This window comes from Urtica dioica, chromosome 11, assembly GCF_054948205.1.
Source record: "Urtica dioica subsp. dioica isolate 48M chromosome 11, U.dioica_male_clone48M_v1_H2, whole genome shotgun sequence".
NCBI lineage: Eukaryota > Viridiplantae > Streptophyta > Magnoliopsida > Rosales > Urticaceae > Urtica > Urtica dioica.
In genome coordinates, this window is record NC_142766.1 from 16,755,937 (window position 1) to 16,776,589 (window position 20,653).

Below are 20,653 nucleotides of genomic sequence, written 5' to 3' on the forward strand. Positions count from 1 at the left end.
AAAAGTAAAAATAAAAAATATATGATCATATTTTATATCGATAGCCCAAGCTACTTTTGCACCAAAATAATATTTCATTGACTTTATTATTGATTTCTTTTATGAAAAAAAAAACAGAAATAAAGAGATTAGAGTGCTTGTTTTTATTTTTCGTTTAAAAAATCAATATAATTGAATACCAATAAACAATAAACAAAATTTACTATGTTCGAGTCCCAGTGCAAAATAGTCATAGCTTACAAAGCTAATAAAGCACCCCACACCTCTAAATGAGAAGAAAGGTTCGAGTTGCGTGAAAACAATTTACTTGAAAAAAATGCAGATTCTCGAGCAACGTAATGTAACGCCACAGCTAGCATATATAATGGACGTCTTTAGTGAGAAAAAAGAAGAGAAAATTCCCATCTGATATATCCGACTATAAAGTACCAAAGTAACATATCAAACATGTGCTAGGACTGGTAAATAGATAGATATATACATATGGAACAAAAATGGGGGAGAAGGGCATTAGAAGACCATGTTCAAAAAGGGACAAAATCTCCCAAGCACATTTAACTATTTTCAAACTCCTCGTATCTTTCAATCCAGATTTCACGCTGCCCGGATTATCGTTTGGCCTTCTGAGCAGACTTGTAGGATTTAAGATTGGATTTTTTGGACTTTCCATTCTTGCCCTTGGAGCCGAATGTGTCGCCATCGGAATCGTCGCTTTCGTGTGCAGACTTTGCACCACGTTTTTTCCCGGGCGTACCACAATCAACGAACCTTCCTTCGTCCTTTTGCTCGACAGGCTCGGACTTCTCTTTCGGCCGCCAGAGGAAGAGAGATCTGTACGAGTAACACATTATGAGCACACCAATATAGCAGGGAAATAATAGAGCAAAAGAAGAGAAAAACATATTCAAACCTTGAACTACCGGTTGCTAAAACATCTTCCCGGGGATGCAATTTATTCACGGGGCTTATCGTCGTGACATTTGGATCCATGACCTCAGCAACTAATTGCCCTGTACTTGTGTCTATAAAATCGATCGGATGAAGAGCGACACCGTTATAGTTTTCGCTGATGTAACGACCTACCACAACCAGGGACTCCGACGGGTCCTACGCCAAAAAGGCCATCTCAGAATTCGCAGAAATAAAACGATAAGCAGTTGAAGAAGTAGAGACAGAGATTTGTGTGTCACCTTTGGGTCCCACTCGGCTCGGAAAGGAGTCAAGTGACGGTTGAAGTCGTGGCTGTGGACAATCTCACGGCTCGGAGAATCGAGGTTTCCGAATATGGAATCCCATACGCGGATACGGTTGTCCTGAGAGGTGGTAACGATCTTGCTCCCGGACATCGGAGAGAAATAGGCCGAGTTTACGACGCGCTTGTGAGGAAGCTCGAAAAGTGAAGATCCCGGTTCAATTCGACGCATGTCCCATATCCGTGCCTGGTTTTGTAATAAAAGGGAATAAATTGTCAAATACAGGGTTGAATTGAAAAGGCTGAGTTAAGGCATCTATGAATGTTTCGGTATCCATCAATCGTTATACATAGCACATAGAACTGAACAATCATTTAAAGATTTAAGACTAAAACGAATCAGAGTGTAAATTTTTTACATAGTGGTCATTTCCGCAACTCAAGACAAGGTCTGGTTGAACAGGGTTGCAATGAAGTCCGACAACTTTGCTCCCTCTCTTATGGATCAAGACTGCCTCTCCAACTTTGGTATTGGAGCGTATATCCACCCTTTATATTCCATAGAGAACATTATATAAATAAATAAAAATTAGCTCGAGATAAATATCCTAAATCGTAAAGATGGGTAAGCATTGTTTTGTTTCAACTAGGAATTTCAGAAAAAACTAACAACTCATTAGATATATCACATTAGAGAAAAATGTTTCGAGAAGCTTACGAATAGAGATAGCCAAAGCTATCAGCAACTAGAACAACACCTTTCTCTTTGTTGAGATCCATTCCATACAGCATTTTCCAGCTTCCCGGGCCCTAAAAAGTCACTCCAGTTATAAACTTCCACAGCAATACAAATCAAACTAACCCAAATAATAATAAAAAAAATCTTCAATACAAACCCTCCTCCCAGTTGCTTGTTTCTCTTACTTTCTAAAGGACCGTGTAATTAACTAGCTTCAGAAATAAGCAAACTCCTAAAAACAACATTATTTTCTCCACAAACTTCTCATCAGAATCCATGCCGGAATAACAGTATAGCAACATAAACTGAAGGTATAGATATACCTGCCATCCATTAGGGTTTAGGTTCATCAGAGAAGATGACATCCCAGTCTCCAAGTCAGTACAAGTGACAGTCCCGTCAGAAGAAGCAGCGTAGACTGTACCATCGTTTGCAGGGCTAAATCTGCAAAAAACATAGGTAGTTTAGCGGGTCACCCGTTATGATATGAAATGCATAATGTGAAAGTTTGAGCAAACTGACCTCATGTTGTTAACAATACATGAGTGTATGTTCCCGTAGACAGTCTTCTCATATACTTTGCCGAAATCCCATACTCCAACTTGTCCTTTCTTTTGCCACGCAATAAAAAAACCAAGTGTGGATAATGTGAAGAAAACCACATTAGGACTAGATAACTAAAAGTATTTTTGGATCAGACTAACCTTGTCTCCTGATAGAAGTATGTTATTGTTTGTTGGATGGAACTCCAACGTAGTAATGCGTCTACTGTGGTATCTGATAACCGCACAATCCACTTTATCCGGAATAACATGGGCTAATTTCACCTAGTATAGAAGAAATAATGAATGTAAGCCCTTGTTTTGTGACAGCGTTTGAAACAAAAATACTTCTTTCCCAAACATAATTGAAAATTGAATCAAGTGACAGGGAATGGTGGTAATAATGCTATATAACAGCCTATCATTCTATAAACTCTATCCTACACGAAGCACCAACTCAATATTTCAAGACAAGAAAACAAAACCAAAATGAACTTCGAATATATATCTTCTCGAAGCACTTCATGCAAGGTAATTACATACTTCTCCTCACGAATGGGACCACACAGTAAAATTGGTATATAAACACGAGTGGCACACCAAACGCATCTATCACTGGCATGTACAAAAACTCTTTAATAACTGTTCTCATACAACATATAAGAAAATGAAATTGGAAAAAAAAAAAAAACAAACAAACAAACAAACAAGTAAAACGTAAAGCTTTACTTGACAACGCCGAGGCCGAAGCTGACGCTCAAAGACATAGTTGATCGGATTTCGGCTATTTCTGCAAGATGCTGGGATGACGCCAAACTCGGTCGCGATTCTATGTGGGCATGACATTGTTGTGTGGCCTTCCAAAAAATCCACGTATCAATAAGCAACCAAATGTGAAGATCAAATTTTCAGATATTTCTTGAAACTCTTTTTCCTTAATTTAAAAAAAAAAAAAAAAAAAAAAAAAATTACTAGTCCTTCAAAACTTCCAAACGTAGTTGTTTGTAACTAAACCTAATCATTGTTCAACATATAGTTCGTGCGCATTTACAAAAGAAAGGGAAATGAAAGCACTGAATGAATGAAGCGATGAAGGATCGGTATCTAAGTCCTACAATCTAACATGGCTACTCAGCAAAACGGACATGTTGACTAGATATGCCGTTTTTAAAATATTTTACCGGGCATTTTGCAGAGAAAGCACGGTTTCATTGGGCAATCAACATACGTCGCTCCTTTGAACCCGGCTTCATGGCCCGCTTTTTTGCACACCTAAACCAATTCTCACCCAAATCAAAGATAGGCATTGTATTAGTGAAACGGAAAAAAAAAAAAAAAAAAAAAAAGGTTAAGTTTTTTGCTTTTCCAGGTTTACTTTGCAAACTTTCTTGAGGCTAATCAAAATGGCGGATTTTCCTTTTCGCTTGGCATCAACAGACTCTTCGACTTCCTCTTCATTTTCTCTCTCCGAAACGACTTCTTCCTCTACTTCTTCTTCTTCTTCTTCTTCTTCTTCTTCTTCTTCTTCTTCTTCTTCGTCGTCGGAAGAACTTTTCTCAGAGTCTGTGTCCCTCTCAACGATCACTCTCGGAAACGGCGTCGTTCTTCTGGTCCTCGGGGCCATTGACGAGAGTCTGCAAATTTGGAAAAAGAAAATATACCAACCGACTTCCCAGGTTTCCAATAAGAAAGAAAAACGGCCTCAAGTTACTGAAATACCCACACACGTCTGCAGAGGTAGTAAGGGTTTAATTGGAATTTCGTTTCCGTTGTGGCGGGAGACGACGTGGCACAACACGCACCGCTGGTGGGAACCGTGGGACCCAGATTTGAATCCCGCCCGTTCACTGCTGTCGTGGTTTACTGGGCAATCTCCGGCCCATTTCCCGATCCACAATGCCCGTGCAAGCAAAACGCTGCCGTTTCTAAAGCTTCTGACGAGCTCTGTCGTTTCTTTTTTCTGCATGCATATCGTGTCGTTTATTCTATTCATGCAGTCTTTTATACATTCAAATTGTTAATACCAAATACCAATGTACCTTAAAAAATAGTTACCAATGTAAAATAACTTTATGAAGATTTTTTCTTTTTTTTTGTGAGAATTTTAGTAAATTATTGGGAGGAAAAATAAAACTATATAGATAGTTTCTGGATGCATGTAAATTTATTATTATCAAGATGTTGAATTTAATAAATGAGCTTGGCCTGATTTGAAAATTCTACGTATATTTATGTATTGTTGAAAATTGATGTGTGGTTAAACTTGTTACAGGCAAATTTATAGTCGGGGGACATTGTATGTCGTGTCTTTGTCCGTGTACATATATGCTATTTCATGCATTATGTCGTGTAAATTGGGAAAAATATTATGGCCATTATGTTTCTTTTTTATATATAAAAAAATAGGCCTCCTCAAACTTCTTTGATCATTCAAGGAAGATCAATAGAAGAAGGAAAACCCGACGAATTCTCATTTTCAATTAGAATTGACTTCAGCCATACAAAGATTCCGGACAGAGGTCGGTACCTCATTCAAATAATAAATGTCCTAAATTGAAAATGAAAAGCAGAAGATTGACAATGAAAATAAAGAAAGACAAAGTTCTATTTTACCGAGAAATGCTAATCCCGCCAAGAACTTCTTTAGACTTCTTCAATAGACGTCTTATGCAGATCCTGAAACGAGAAAAATGCAATGCCAATGATAGACTTTAGTGCGATTACTACGCCACCCTCGACATTCCGAGGAGCTCCAAACCTACTTGAGGCTTAGAAACAAACATTCCCTCGAGACATACAAATATATTTTTTTAAAATTACAGGGAAGCACTACAACTCTCAAAAACCACCAAAAGTGGACTACCACAACCAACCACAAAACAGAGAACTAACAAACCCACCTAAAAATTAAGCTGACCAAACTCAAACACAGAAACTACAACTACTAATGTAACCGATCGGGAACTAATAAATAAAAAGAAAACTCAAATAACAAAAGGCCTCTCACCCAGGTTCCCCCCGGACTCCTTCGACCGAGCTCTACTCCTTCCCACCATAAGTCTCAACCTGAAACGGCTCCCCGCGGCTCCGAGGATGACATCGATGGATCTCCGTCGCAGATCTGCTGAAGACCTCTCAAAGCATAGAAGACGACGCTCGGATCGACGCCGCAAACGCCTATACTTGAGCTCAACATCGAGACCACTCCAGTCCGATCTCAGATCTCCGTCAGAGCCGAAGACGGCCTTTGATGTAGCTTACCTGGACCGAAGATAACGACGCTAGCAAACAGAGGCCACGGGATCCACACCCACGCGCCGTGTCGACTCAAATATCAGATTTGAGCTCGGTCTCAAACCTTACCACTGAGATGCCTTCCAGTGACCCATTTGTGAATTCAGAGAGAAGCACCGGTCAGCTTGATAAGGCTGTGACGAAGGAGAAGCTCTGCACTAGGGAGCCGAACATCGTCAAGGCAAAATAACCGCCGGAAAAGCTTACTTCTCGAGAACATTATGCAGGGGCCGGCAAGGCACAGAGCCATCATGACTGGTCAGAGTCGTATAAACGACATTCGTGGCCCAAGGGGGAGGTGGCAACAACAACACTAGAGTTTCTATTTTTAAAGAGAATCCACTTTAGAGATAAAAACTTTTTTTTTTATTTCTTCTGACAAATATGGTTCCTGTTTTATCGGAATTCATGTTCTTAATGGTCGTAATGTTTTCGTTCCAAGTAGTGTTCGAATTTCGCCAAACCGAAACAGAATCCGTTCAAATTTGTTGCGGCACTATTTATATAACGAAGAAAAATTAGAAATCTAAAATATGCTTTAATATTCATAACAAATTATATTTCTTCATCAATAGCGGAACAAAATTTTGATTATGGTCCATTCCATATGTCAAGGTTTGGTTTTGTGAGTTTGAGTCACCGGACTTGATATTATTGTGAGATTTGTTAGTAAGTAGCCTCTTTATAGGAGGGAGATTAAAATACTAGTCAAACTATCAATTTATTTAGGGAAATGATTTTTGGCACGTTTCACGATTTGAAACGATCCACTCACAACGTGACACGTGGCACTGAACATCCACGTGTCATGTTGTGAGTGGATCGTTTCAAATCGTGAAACGTGCTGAATAGCAGTACTCATTTATTTAAGATCGCTACGATTGTCGCTTTGAGAGACGGCTTCTATTCCTCATGAAAACCAACAACAATCAATTTTTTTAATTCTGCCACTAAGCCACCTCGCGAACCTCTCGCTCAATGATTCCATTTGGAGTGGCTCGTATAGGACAAAGAGGGCCGGATAGAGGAAAAACTTCGATATCAGAGTCGGCTGCGGCGAATTCAAATCGTTGGAATCTTAACATGTTGTGGAGTTCAACGACGATAACTGGAACGGATTCAATTCCAGCGCACCTGAGCTCAACTCGCTCGGTGGCAGAGCAATAAGACTCGGCGGGAATGGTCGACAAAGATCGGAAAATCGATGCCACGGATGAGGTCAGCAATGAAGAGGAGAGCGCCGGTGGCGACGCCAACGAAGACCACGGTGGATGAAAGAGCCGGCGACGGTTATTATCGCTCCGAAGGCGATAAAATCAGAGCTCGTTGGGTTCATGGCTATTCTCATTATGCCCAACTCTGGATATAGAATTGGCAAAACTCTGTGTTATTTATTTAACAAAAAATTGGCTGCGTAAGCCACGTAATGTCTAGCAATTTAAAATTGGCCAACGTTTTGTTAATAATCCGTAAATAGCCTAGATGATTACGTGGCAGCTCATTTAAGAAGGTTTTTTTTTTTACTTATATGCCCTTGTTTGACCGATTTTGTAACTTTTTTTAGGCAGTTTTTTTGTTTGAATTTTGAAAAAAATTTCGGCAAGTTTTAATTATTCAATATTCAAAATGGCGTAATTATTGAAGACGTGCTTCTTTTTTAGGCAGTTTTTTTGTTTGAATTTTGAAAAAAATTTCGGCAAGTTTTAATTATTCAATATTCAAAATGGCGAAATTATTGAAGACGTGGATGCAGTTCAAAATTCATAATTTCCAGAATTTTCGTGCTCAAAATATTTCCAGAATTTTTTTTTCAGTTCAAATATACTGTAAATAAGCTTCTTATTTACAGTATATATACTATAAATATGCTTTGTATTTACAATGAATATACTGTAAATATGCTTCTTATTTACACGAATATACTGTAAATATGTTTTCTATGAACAGCAACCAAAAAAAAAATGTTCTTCTTATTTAATCATATGTCTGTCTCTTCCTACGCGGACCTCGGAGGTCACCGGCAGCGATGGTGACTTGACCGCCATCAAAATGGACCGACGATAGTGACTCGCTCGCGGCTTGGATCTTGGATCGGCTCGTGGTCGCTCAACAACGCTCGTGGACACTCGGATCTGCGCTTCCCAGCCATCGCCGGTCGCGATCTCCTTCGCGCGTCGCTCGCGGCTTGGATCTTGGATTGGCTCGTGGTCGCTCAACAACGCTCGTGGACGCTCGGATCTGCGCTTCCCAGCCATCGCCGGTCGCGATCTCCTTCACGCGCGCTCTCCGACGGTCCGACGCGACTCGATCTCCGCCATCGTCTGTCGCGGCTTCCCTCGCGTGCGTCGCCAGCCACTCCAGCTTGACCCGGTCGAGGATCTCCTTCTCAGGCGCGGCTCGAGCACCAGCCTCCATTTGCGATGGACTCGTCTTCGAGGTCTGCAGAAATCGCTGCAACAGATTCGTGAGAGGACATTATCGTTTGGGGTTCTTCTTCTTTTTTTTTTTATGGAAATTAATGTGGGCGGTTGTGTGTGAACGCATATACACGGTTTTAATTACTTCCTAGATTTTCGCGAGCATTAATAACGAAATTTTTGAGCTGATTAATTACGAAACTGGGCGGGAAAAAGAAAAGGGTAGTCTAGTCAAATTTTGGCTGTTAATAAATCATCCGGGCTATTTACCACTTATTTACAGAACGTTGACTAAAAATAAATTGGCTATTTTCAGGAGGCTACTTAGCTTAATTACCCTTTATTTAATTTGAAGATTAAAGTGACTGATATGTTTGGTTTAGGGAGTGCTAATGTGTCTGGATATTTGTTTGGTTAGTTTTGAATATAATAGAATATCTACAATGTACGCCTTAGGGTTATTGGAAGTGATTTTCTAGTGAGATTGGAAAATTTTTGTGATATTTTCTATTTCTAGCCTTTTTGGTACGAAGTTTTGGAAAGGAAATTCAATGATTTTATTTTTCTGCTATTATAGAATTCATGACCATACAAAATGGTAGATTATGTTTCCGGTGAACCAATAGTTTTCAAGCCAGCTATTGAGGTTAATAATTGTTATTATTACCGTTAAAAAAATTAACTATGAGATTATTTATTATTTTTGTTACCATTAATAAGATTAACTATTATTTTTGTTACTGCTAATAAAATTTATTATTGTTCTTGTTATCAGTAATAAGATTTATTATTGTTATTGTTACCGTTAATAACATTAACTATTGTTTCTGTTGTCGTTAATAAGATTTAATGTTATTCTTGTTACCGATAATAAAATTAGTTGTCAAAATTAATTTGGACAATTATTTGTTATTTTTCTCTTTCCGTCAAAGATTGTTTGTTGGTATTTTTACAGTTAGATTAACTATTGTTCTTGATACCGGTAATAAGATTGATTGTTGTTCTTGTTACTGTTAATAAGATTAACTATGAGATTAATTATTGTCCATGTTACCGATAATAAGATTTACTATTGTTTTTGTTACCGTTAATAAAATTAACTGTAAAATTAACTACTGTTCTTGTTGTCATTAATAAGATTTACTATTGTTATTATTATTGCTAATAAAATTTACTGTTGTTCCCGTTACCATTAATAAGATTGACTATTGTTATTATTACTGTAAATAAGATTTATTATTGTTCTCGTTACTATTTATAAATTTATTGTTGTTCTTGTTACCGTTAATAATATTAACCATTGTTATTTTTACTGCTAACAAGATTGACTGTTATTTTTGTTACCATTAATAAGATTTATTATTGTTCTTGTTACCATTATTAAAATTAATAGTCAAAATTATACGAAGGTCAATATTATTTACTCTGACAATTTATAATATTAATCGTTAAAGGTATTATTGGAATATTAAAATGTTATTATAGCAAAGGGAATTGACTAATTTTTTAAATATGTTAATAGTTGGACTACAATTTTTAAAGAGGGGGCTGTTTGAGTAAGTTACTTAGTATGAGGTTCCATGTCGAAACGCAGGGTGATATCAATGTGTTCATGTGTATTTATGTGAAAAAAAATTATATATAAGTGTACATGCTAGTTTGTTTGTTCTTTAGAACTTAACTTTATGATAATTTCATACTATACTATATGGGAGATGATAATGATTTGCACACCGAGTGTTACTCATCATGTGAAGGAGATGATATTTTGAAACTCATGGATTACAATAAATTTGGGAATGAATTATTCCGGCGAAATCTCATTCATACCTGATCGAAATTTTGGTTGAATATTTGTATTTCGGCTGAACTGGAACGGAATACTTAGTTTCCGCTAGTTCTAATACTATTCACTAATAAATAGAAATTAAAATTAAACTTAAAATATAACCTAATTTTAAAAAAATCTAATTTCATTAATGTCGAACGGGTTACTAAAATTTCATATGAGAATTTAATTTCGGTAGATTCTTTAGGCCAAAATTGAACAAAATTTTTGTTTGATTATATTTGAACTGTATATTACAAACAATGACTAGTCTTGCATTGATTTTGGTTTAAAATTTCTTACTAATTGTACAAAACTAAAAATCAAGGCATTAGTTGACCATGAATGAAAAGTGCCGGCATTAATTACATCTACTGTGACAATAGTAGATTTTTATATTTTTTTTCATGTTTTTTCTTAAAAATGTCTTATATTTACATATACTTGATAAATACTAGAATGAACTGTCGATGAGTATTCAGCCAAAAAAAAAAAATTGTTTGACAAATCAAGAAAGTTCCAGATATTGTCGTGCTGCAATTCCATTTCAATTTTCCACTTCTCAAAAAAAAAAAAAAAAAAATCAAAACGGGACAAGATAAATACATAAATTTTGTGGTTATTTTTCTCTCGATCATTTGCTATCAGATTATCATGGACTTGTACAAATCAGCTGAACCTTCAGAAATCCCCACTTGCGCCTCCACAGGCTCACATCGCCAAAATAATCTCACATCAACGTCACTTAATTTTATTAATTCACTCATCAAATGACTAATTTTTCTGGTTAAAAAAAGTTCCCACAATTTTTTTCCTCCCTGATCGTTTTCCGAACTCAATCTCCAACATCTTCAAAACTCACCACAGAAAAAAAAAAAAAAAAAAAAAAAAAAAAAAGAAGATTCTCAGACGACACGACGATCCTGAAAACGACAATGTTTCGCTCTCGCTCGCGAAACACTCGTATTATAAAGTACCGGTCTCACACACACGTACATTCGTTCAACACCTCTTCAAATTGTTTCCAGAAGCCTCTTTGTCGAATCTTTATTTTCTTCCTTACTATATCAGCGTAGCAAATAATAACAATAAAGAAACAAAGGACACAATATGCTATCCCTGCGATTGCCTATCCCGAGCGAGAACGCGGCGTCATTATTTTCCGGCCAGCGCGTCTCCACCAAACACGCACGCCTCCCGCGACGCAATAGCTTTCCACGTCAGCAGGTGAAAGCACAGGTGGCCGGTCCGGCGGCGGAGAAGGTAGAGGATGAGGAGTTGCCGGCGGGGCTGAGGAGGGAGGGGATGCCGAAGCACGTGGCGATAATAATGGACGGGAACGGGCGGTGGGCCCGGCAGAGGGGGCTGGCTGCCGGGGCGGGGCACGAGGCGGGGATCCGGTCGCTGAAGGCGTGCGTGGAGCTGTGCTGGAAGTGGGGGATCAAAGTCCTCACTGTTTTCGCCTTCTCATACGATAATTGGATGAGGCCCAAGGTAGTGAATGTGATGAAAACTTTCAAGTTTTTCTGTGTTGTAAGTTGCTAATTAATGGTGGTTTTGGTTTTGGTGATCAGGTTGAGGTTGAGTTCTTGATGAGTTTGTTTGAGGGGGTTATAAAGTCAGAGCTAGACAAATTTGCCAGGTAGTTAACTAAATCTAAATATATGCTCTTCTTTGAAAGATGTATAATGTATAGGAAAAATTGTAGGAAATAGTTATTTGTAACTTATTTATTAGCAAAATAGTTAAAGTTTCAATTTTTCAGCAAAATAATCAAATTTAAGTTTTCAAATTTTTTTTATAGCAAAAATTAAAATTTTTGACGGTTATTATAAACAATTTATCACTTTAAAAAAAATTAATCTTGGGGTCTAATTTTTTTTTAAACCAGATTGCTGTACATTTTTACTATTTCACTAAATTAAGACAAACCTTGACTATTTTGCAAATTCAAACATTGACTATATATATTTTGACACAAGATTTGCTCTCGTGTTATTTTAAAATTTTAAATTTTTTTTGTGAAATACATAATTTTGTGATCAAACTGTCAAAAAATTATAAGAGCACAATTCATTTTGTTATAGAATGGTCAAATTTTAAGTTTTGATTAAAATATTTATACCTAGACTTTCAAAATCAGTATTTTTTTTTTCCGTATGGTGTCGAAGAAAAAACAATAAGTGGCTAGGACCACCACCAACAATTTTCCAATGGGAGGTACAATATTCATAAAGTGGTTGGTTTCTAAAAAAAAATAAAAATAAACCTGAATTATTTAGGGCCTGTTTAGAACCCAATGTGAGAGAATGATTAAAATTTGAAGACAAATGAAAATAGTACATAGTAAAGAGAATATATTAGAAAATAAAAGATTTTTTTGTTATGTTTAGAAGTGGTTAAAATCAAATTTCCCTCTTATTTTTTTCCAATTCAAACAAAGTTAGAAAAACACGACGGATTCTCATTTTTTCGCTCATATTTCCGAATTCCAAACGGACTCTTATAGAGAAAATAAGAGGAGCATCTTATTATATGTTTGGAACTCATGAAATCGGGAGGATTATAATTCTGTAAATTATAATTATTTGTAACTGTGCCGTTTGGATTTAAGAGAACTCGCAAAAAAAAAAATTTGAGAAAAAATATATAACTAAAAGTGGAATTTATACTAGCAATCTTTTGTTTTTTTCTTTCACTCAAAATCTTCATGACTTTCCAAGTTCCCAAAATAAAAAATTTGATAATCTGATTTTCAATTTCCAATGTAGACTTTAGATTCCAAACATAAGCTAAATAATACTTTTTGGGGTACAGGGAAGGCATTCGGATATCGGTGATCGGAGACTCGACGAGGCTACCGGAATCCTTACAAAGACTAATATCAGAAGCAGAGGAGAGGACGAAGAACAACACGAGGCTTCAGATCATAGTGGCGGTTAGCTACAGTGGGAAGTACGACGTTGTCCAGGCTTGCAAGAGCATCGCCGCCAAAGTGAGGGACGGCGAGATGGGCGTGGACGAGATCGACGAGGTGATAGTAGAGCAAGAACTAGAGACGAATTGCACAGAGTTTCCATACCCAGACCTTATGATCCGAACTAGCGGCGAGCTCAGGGTCAGCAACTTTCTCTTGTGGCAACTCGCCTACACCGAGCTCTTCTTCGCCCCCGATCTTTGGCCAGATTTCGGGAAAGACGGCTTTGTCGAGGCCTTGGTTTCGTTCCAGAACCGCCAGAGGCGATATGGCCAAAGAATTAATTGACTAATTAACTAATTTCATATCGTAATACTATACTCCTAAAGTAATCAAAGCTCAATCCAATTGTATACTTGTATATAAAATATTATTAAAATGTTTTACATCGGTTGGATACTTGAACAATGTGCTCTTTTATAAGTGTGTGTCAATCATTCCACTCTTAAAATAGTTTTTTAGTGTGAGTTGAGCTCACACTTCTAATAAATATAAACTAACAATTTTCTCTTATTGTGATTTTCTTAATAGAAAAATTCGTCCATAAATTTCATTATGCTATTTGCGTCTCAAGTGTGCGTGAGATAGAGCATCTTAGCTTCACATGTTTACAAGCATTTTCTTATTAACGCTCTCAGATTAGGTAACCTTTGCAGTATGATTTTTTTTTTTTTTTTTTTTTGTAACTTTTCATTCAGAAATTTCATGGTTCGAAGCTAGTGTTTAGCATCAATTGTAATTTAATTTAGCTCATTTATTGGCAAACTAAATATAACCAATATCACACATCTAAGGATGAATAAATATCTAATTTTACTCGTACGTTTGACAAGCAATACTCGTTCAAATTAGGTCAAGGAATTAAGTGGAGAGTTAGAGATCACATTGGCCCGCTCATTTGGACCCAATATATTTAGGCATGTCATGTCACAATATGTATGTGTTAACAGAGTTATACTAAATATATAATATTTGAATAAATAAACTATAACAAAATATTTAATATTTAAATAAATTATATTATAATTTCAATTGAGTATAATTATTCGATTATTTCAAACAATTTTTCGTAGTTAATCATTTTGCCATAGTGTACTGTGCATGTATGTAAAAATAATGTCTACCTATTTTTTGTAAATTAAGATAAACATTTTTTAATTGAATTTTTTAATATTTTGTTCGTCTAGATTCCCATTAGCTCTCGTCATTCAATAAAATGATATTATCGCTTATTCAGCATTTTAAAGTTTAAACAATGGTCTGAAGGGTACGTCTCTTTTAAATGTCATATGCATCTTATAAGAACTTTCGTTAGCTGATAATTGTAAACAATTATAATTGAGTGCATAGCGTATGAATCATTGCGGGATTAATATGAAAATATATATAAATATTGTCATGCTTAGCCATGAAGATTCAATTAGAGCTTTTGGCAACGCGCCTATTTGTTTGAAACAAGTAAAATAGCAATTGATTATTGGTTACGCTATGTTCACCAACTTCTTTTGACAAACGACGACAAAAATAATTGGCTGATAAGGATTAATGATGTTCCAGTAACGATGTTATAAACAATCAAAGGATTGAATTTGTAAGGAATAATTAAACTATACTCCTTTAGATATATTTATATAGATACCTATACAAGGGTAAATATGTAATTACATTTAAATTATAAATTATATATACGCTAATATTGTTTAGTCAACGAGAATAATTTGAAGATGATCCTTTCTTTTTTTATTGTTTTAAATTTGGCTGGTCTCATGTTGCTTCAGAGGATAACATTTATATATATCCGTTATAAAAAAAAAAACTATTTCAGATAAGTATATAATTATATAAAGACAAAATTGGTAAAGATGTCGAATAGGGCAACCCTTGATAGTTGATACCTCATTACAACTTACCTTGGCCAGCCCTTGATATCTCATTTTTTTTTAAGTTAATATAAAAAATCTTCAATTTGAATTTTTTTTTTTTTTTAATAGAATTTTTATTTATTTAAAAGCCTATTATTTCTTATATAAAAAATCTTAATTGAAAGTATAATTTTTAATTTTGCTTAAGCCCACAATTCATGTTACGCCTTGCAACTTACAACTCATCGCTATTTTATCAAGAAGAATAAAACATATGCTTCTTGTTGGAAATAAACATACTCTTATACTTATGATGTCGTTTGGTGATTCCAGTAGTTGTGTTGTTGACCTATCTTTTTTTTTTATTTTTTTTTATTTTTATGAGAAACCAACAAAAATTTCCCCAATGAAACGAAGGACAAGTACATCAATATTCAACTTCATTCATCTTCATTTACAGTAATTTTAAATGTTAATTCAAGTAGCTGTTATATATGATTCACAGTAAAAGCATGGTACTTTTATGTGAGTTGGGCAACACACCGTATTTATAAAATTCGGTCCAAAATACCGTTGCTCTAGGAATTATTATTATCATCCCTAAAAAAAAAGGAATTATTATTATTATTATTATTATTATTATTATTATTATTATTATATAAGGCCTTCTCATCGAGTATACATTAATAAAATTTAAAGACTAATTTACAATACAGCTCAACATAAGTTACAATTAAATTGACAACTTTGTCCAAATAATTTATGCCTACTAATTAAATTATTGGGACCAATGATCAATTTAATTATAATTAATAGAATCAGTGATTAATTAAATTAACAAAATATTAGCTATTTAGCAAATAATAGATTTGATGTAGTTGTAATTGGGATAAGTTCATTTTGGTCATTCTATAAACTATTATTTAAAATAAAAAATCGGTTAGAACATCCATCTTTAACCGTTAAAATTAAACTCATGTATTTACATTACATATTTATGATTTAATTATAATTTTAATAAACATTATTTAATTTTGTTGACATAGTCTAGTTGGTAATTCTACACATATCCAAAGTAGAAGTTGGGAGTTCAATTCCCACAAAAAAAAAGGTCTAGAGTATCTTTATACATTAGGTTTGAGATATTATTAAAAAAATTAATTAAATAATATCAACTCATTTAAAATTAGGTTAGATATTTGAGGGAAAGAGCATGAATCTCTATTTTTTATTCAACTTTTTATTATTATTAAGATATCATCTTATTTTAAAATGATGTTTGCTATTTTGTTATTATAAATAAGTTTTAAACTCTAATTAATAATGATTTGATACGTTTTGACTTTAATCTCACAATATATTTACTTTATATCATCAGATAGAGATAGAAAGCTTGAACCTTTATTAAAAAAATAATAAATTTGTATTCAAATTTAAATTTGGTTTAAACTTAAAACGAAATTCAAACATAAACAAAATAATGATTAAAAAACTCCAATAAAATAGTATAAATATTTAATATCTCTTTTGAGCTTATATATGCTTCCTGTGGTAGCGAGAGGATATTATTGTATTTTAAATTTTCAAGGAAAAAAAAAGAGAGGATATTATTGTATAACGATTCAGGAGCCGTGAAAAGGGGGTCAATTATTCTCAGGTAAAGAAGATTTAACTCATATACATTAACCAATGATTGTTTCACGTGTCAAAAGTTTGTCAAATTGCTGGTATGATGACTAGGATGAATGAATATCTCTTATCCAAAAGCGCAAAAATATCACCATAATTAGCATTAATTGGATATATTTATTTATAATTTCGTTCGTACTTTCTACTTTATGAGTTCTGCCAATAGAAGTTTAATAATTAAATTTTAGTCCGTATGCTCCCCCTCTAGAAATAGTATTGGTTAATCCTTGCAGAAATATATATTATAAGGGTTGTCTCACAAACTTCAAAATTATACTTAAAATTTCTCAACAATAAATTAAAAAAATACATAAACTAAAGCAGCCGAGATATCTAAAAGCTAAAACCGGGGTAGAGATAGCTGGTTTTGGCTCTCAAGCCAATCAACAATCTATCCAATTATGAGTCTCCACGTCATAATCATAGTACAGGTTTTGCCTAACAAAACCGAGGGCGTAGCAACTTAATATTAAACGCTGTAGCAGACGATGGAAACCCACAATTAGGTGGATAAGATTTTTTTCTCGAGTCAATTCCCACTCTGAGGGTAGATAGGTAAATTCCGGTACGCGTGTTCTTCTTATAATATTGATGACGGATATAGAAGAAGAAGAAAGAAGGACAGTGGAGTCAGTGATCTCTTCTGGATTTGTCATGTTCCTCTGGTTTATGGGCTTTTTGATCTTCATTTAAAAAAAAAAGAGAAAGAGAGAAAAAAAAAACGGATGAAAAATATTTGTAATTGAGTCTTAATAGGGTTTCCCTTTTTTTCTTTCCTTCCTTCTATTTATATTTCGTCGGTTCGGTTTCTATTTTTCGCTCTGGTTTTCTGTTTGTTGGATGGGAATAATTTTCCCGGGAAAAACCTGGCCATGGGAAAATCTTTCAAGGATTCACTCAAAGCGCTTGAAGCGGATATTCAACACGCCAACACACTGTGAGAATCCTTTTCTCTTTCCCCTTTTTTCACTCTGGATTTTATAAATAAAAAAATCTAATAATTGTGTGTGTTTTGGGTTGCAAAATAATGCATAATAATTAGAGCATTATTTGATGTACTCGATTCCAAATTTTTGTTCTCTCCTAGAAAGGTCGCGTTTTTTTTATATATTTTTTTTTCTTTTCGTTTTTCCCCCACAATTTCTATGGAGTTTTTTTTTGGGGGATAAGCTGATCCGTTAGTTCATCGAGTAATTGGGGTGTTTTGAGTGTATGGCTTCACTGCATATGACTCGCTCAAGGTGAATGGTGATCTGGGTTAGTTGTTACTTTTGTTTTTAGCTCTTGAGAACGAAATGTTTTTGGCCTGGTTCTGATATCAAACCTCGTTCTTCGTTTTGGACGATGCTTATTAGCTTTTGTAATAGTTTCATCATTATTATCTGTAGATGATTCTCATTTTCGGTGCTCTTTGTTGTTGATTCAGGGCTTTAGATTACCCGAGAGAGAAAGATGGTGCTCGGCTTCAAATGAGACTGTCTTACAGCTCGGTGGCCCATCTTTTCCTATTCCTCGTTCAGTGGACCGATTGTCACCTCGCTGGGATGCTCGGCTTGCTCAGGATCCATATTTATATGGTAAAAGCTTCCCTGAATTGTCATTGCCGGTTTTTTGTCCTGTTTTGTTTTCTTTTCAGCAATGTATTAACTTTTTCTGCGCATTGTGAAGACTTTTGCAGATGGAAAAACTACAATGTCTGTGTACGAAAGGAAAGCGAGCATCAGAGAATTTTACGGTGGGTCAGAGTGTTCGAGTGAAATATGTCTTAAACTGCTGAGGATTGGATTTTTGATTTATGTGTTTCTCTTTGCTGTTTTTTTTTTATCTCTTCGTGCAGCGATCATATTTCCTTCTGTATTGCAACTTCAGAAAGGAATCACGGATTTGGAGGACAGGAAACAGAAGGACGTGTGCAACGTGAGATACAAAAGAAAGGACGAGTCGGAACGCGGAAAATTCTCTGAAATCGACAAAGAAAGAGAAGAAGAGTGTGGGATTTGCATGGAAGTGAACAACAAGTTTGTTCTGCCCAATTGCAGCCATTCGATGTGTTTGAAATGTTACCGCGATTGGTAAGTTTTTCCAGAGGAAAAACCACATCTTTTAAGATTCATATTTTTGAGAAACTGAGTTAGGGTATATGATAGGCTCTTGTCTTTTTTTGTCTTTTAGCTAACGACGATCTGGTGTTTTTGTTCAGGCGTGAGCGGTCCCAGTCTTGTCCCTTCTGCCGCGACAGCCTCAAAAGAGTGAACTCGGGAGATCTTTGGGTCTTCACCGAGAAGTCGGATATTATTGACTTGTCCACGATTCTAAAGGAGGATCGCAAGAGGTTGTTCATGTACATCGACAAATTGCCTCTCGTTGATCCCGAACACGTATATATTCACTACGATTCCCATCTCCGCTGAGCCTTGTACGTGGAGACTCGGTAACTTGTATATAAAGGAAGGAAAAAAAAAATCCCCGGCTGTAAATCCGTTCCGGATGTTTTGAACCGCTTGTTGTGGTTGTTGTTCTTCTTCAGCTATGAGAGAGTATGTAATGCTTCTGTGGCCGATCTCATGTTCGGTCCTCGGTCCCGGTGGAGGTGAATGTTTCTTTCTATATTTTAACTCAGAATATGAAATCAACTATCGATCATGTTGACAACTGTGTGATCATATATTTCCTTCTCCACATGCTTTTCTCTCCTTTGCACATACTTAGAAATCAACAAAACACATTCAAGACTTTGGATGAGAATCCATAAATTTCTATGCCAAACAGTAATCAAAAGGACCGCTCATTTTGCAACCGAACATAGTCGGAATAAAATAAACCTCTTCCGCAACAGAGATCCTCAAAAGCCCAAGCTTGTGAAGCAGATAAACAATGAGCCCATAGTCAAACTAACCCAGCCCATGATCACCACGAGGTCAATAGCTTGGGCCGCAATCAAGCCCCAACCTCCACCGATCCCATCGCCGTCGTGGATTGTCATAGCCCAATTTCACGGCCAACGCATTGAGCCCGATCAGGACTCAGGCCGCGAAGAAGCCGCAGCGACCGGTGCCCGAACAATGTCGTTACGCCAGCTGTCGAGCCGGCGAGAGTCGTGGTCACTGCCGTCCGCCCTAGAACTATTAGCATTATGTTCACAAGAATAAAGAAAAAGGTATGAAAACCGGAATAATTTATTGATTATAAAAAATTAGTCCGTGACATGTAATGAATGAGGTTATTTAAGATCTAATAAATAAATGTGGTAATAACTTTTCTCTTCTTAAGTGAAATTAATTAAGACATTCTAAACCGGACAAACTTATGTCCTAAAGCAGAAGCTAGCACGAGATTAATTTCTTAAAATAATCTTTTATAAGTCATTTAGCTAAATTTCTCTTTATACGTTACCTTGCCCTTCAAGCATTTTCTGTTAAGGAGAGAGGAAAATTTAGAAAGCCAAAAAAAAAATAAATAAAGGCAGTAGAGCACAGGATTATAAGTTAGTTGGAGTGTAAAATGGTACTTCCAAACATGGTCACCGGGTGTACCTTGATCACCGGTGGTTTGATAGGCAACAACAATCTTAGTGAAAGAGCCAGGATTGAACCCGAACCAGCCAAACCAGAGGAGAAAAGTTCCGAGAACCACGAGCGTAGCATTGTCCTACTACGTCCTGCTTATAGAATGGCTTCACTAATGAATATTAATCCGACATCACAAGCTTAACAAGCTTCCTCTTTTCTCTCTTTCTTTGATGACCGGAATATTAATATTATGGTGTATATATAGGTTGACTGGTAGATGATGCATATATATATATATATGTATATTATATATATATATATATATATATATATATATATATATATATATTTGCATATGCTCTTCTTTAGGGTCCAGCGGCTATATAGCTCAATAGAACTTAAGTTTTTGCAAAATAGCTATAGTTTGTCAATTATAATCAAACTAACCCAAGTAAGATTAATCTAGGCTAGATTAAATTTAATCCCAACGAACTATAAAGACAGAATGTAAGTTTTATGAGGGCTGAATTCAAATTAATCGATGCAGGATTAAATTTAATGAAAACTTATATTCTGAATTGGCTATTTTGCTATACCTAATGAA

The 20,653-nt window shown here is 35.5% G+C and overlaps 3 protein-coding genes across 3 annotated transcripts; 2 read left to right on the forward strand and 1 right to left on the reverse strand.

Moving 5' to 3' along the window:
• Positions 1-220: 220 nt before the first annotated feature.
• On the reverse strand, positions 221-4,129 carry DDB2 (damaged DNA binding 2). Its single transcript, XM_089602182.1, has 11 exons — positions 3,849-4,129; positions 3,655-3,745; positions 3,203-3,330; positions 2,636-2,758; positions 2,454-2,542; positions 2,255-2,375; positions 1,911-2,002; positions 1,612-1,741; positions 1,191-1,439; positions 911-1,107; positions 221-831 (listed from the first exon to the last, which is right to left on the reverse strand). The coding sequence occupies exons 1-11, from the start codon at positions 4,095-4,097 to the stop codon at positions 609-611; spliced, it is 1,692 nt and encodes a 563-aa protein (XP_089458308.1). The 5' UTR covers positions 4,098-4,129; the 3' UTR covers positions 221-608.
• A 6,618-nt stretch (positions 4,130-10,747) lies between these two features.
• CPT4 (Undecaprenyl pyrophosphate synthetase family protein) lies at positions 10,748-13,477 on the forward strand. The gene is made up of 3 exons (XM_089601087.1): positions 10,748-11,506; positions 11,587-11,654; positions 12,830-13,477. The coding sequence occupies exons 1-3, from the start codon at positions 11,123-11,125 to the stop codon at positions 13,275-13,277; spliced, it is 900 nt and encodes a 299-aa protein (XP_089457213.1). The 5' UTR covers positions 10,748-11,122; the 3' UTR covers positions 13,278-13,477.
• A 3,654-nt stretch (positions 13,478-17,131) lies between these two features.
• LOC149381757 (E3 ubiquitin-protein ligase AIRP2-like) lies at positions 17,132-19,037 on the forward strand. Its single transcript, XM_089630720.1, has 5 exons — positions 17,132-17,477; positions 17,967-18,117; positions 18,209-18,275; positions 18,378-18,612; positions 18,741-19,037. The coding sequence occupies exons 1-5, from the start codon at positions 17,413-17,415 to the stop codon at positions 18,949-18,951; spliced, it is 729 nt and encodes a 242-aa protein (XP_089486846.1). The 5' UTR covers positions 17,132-17,412; the 3' UTR covers positions 18,952-19,037.
• The last annotated feature ends 1,616 nt before the right edge of the window (positions 19,038-20,653 follow it).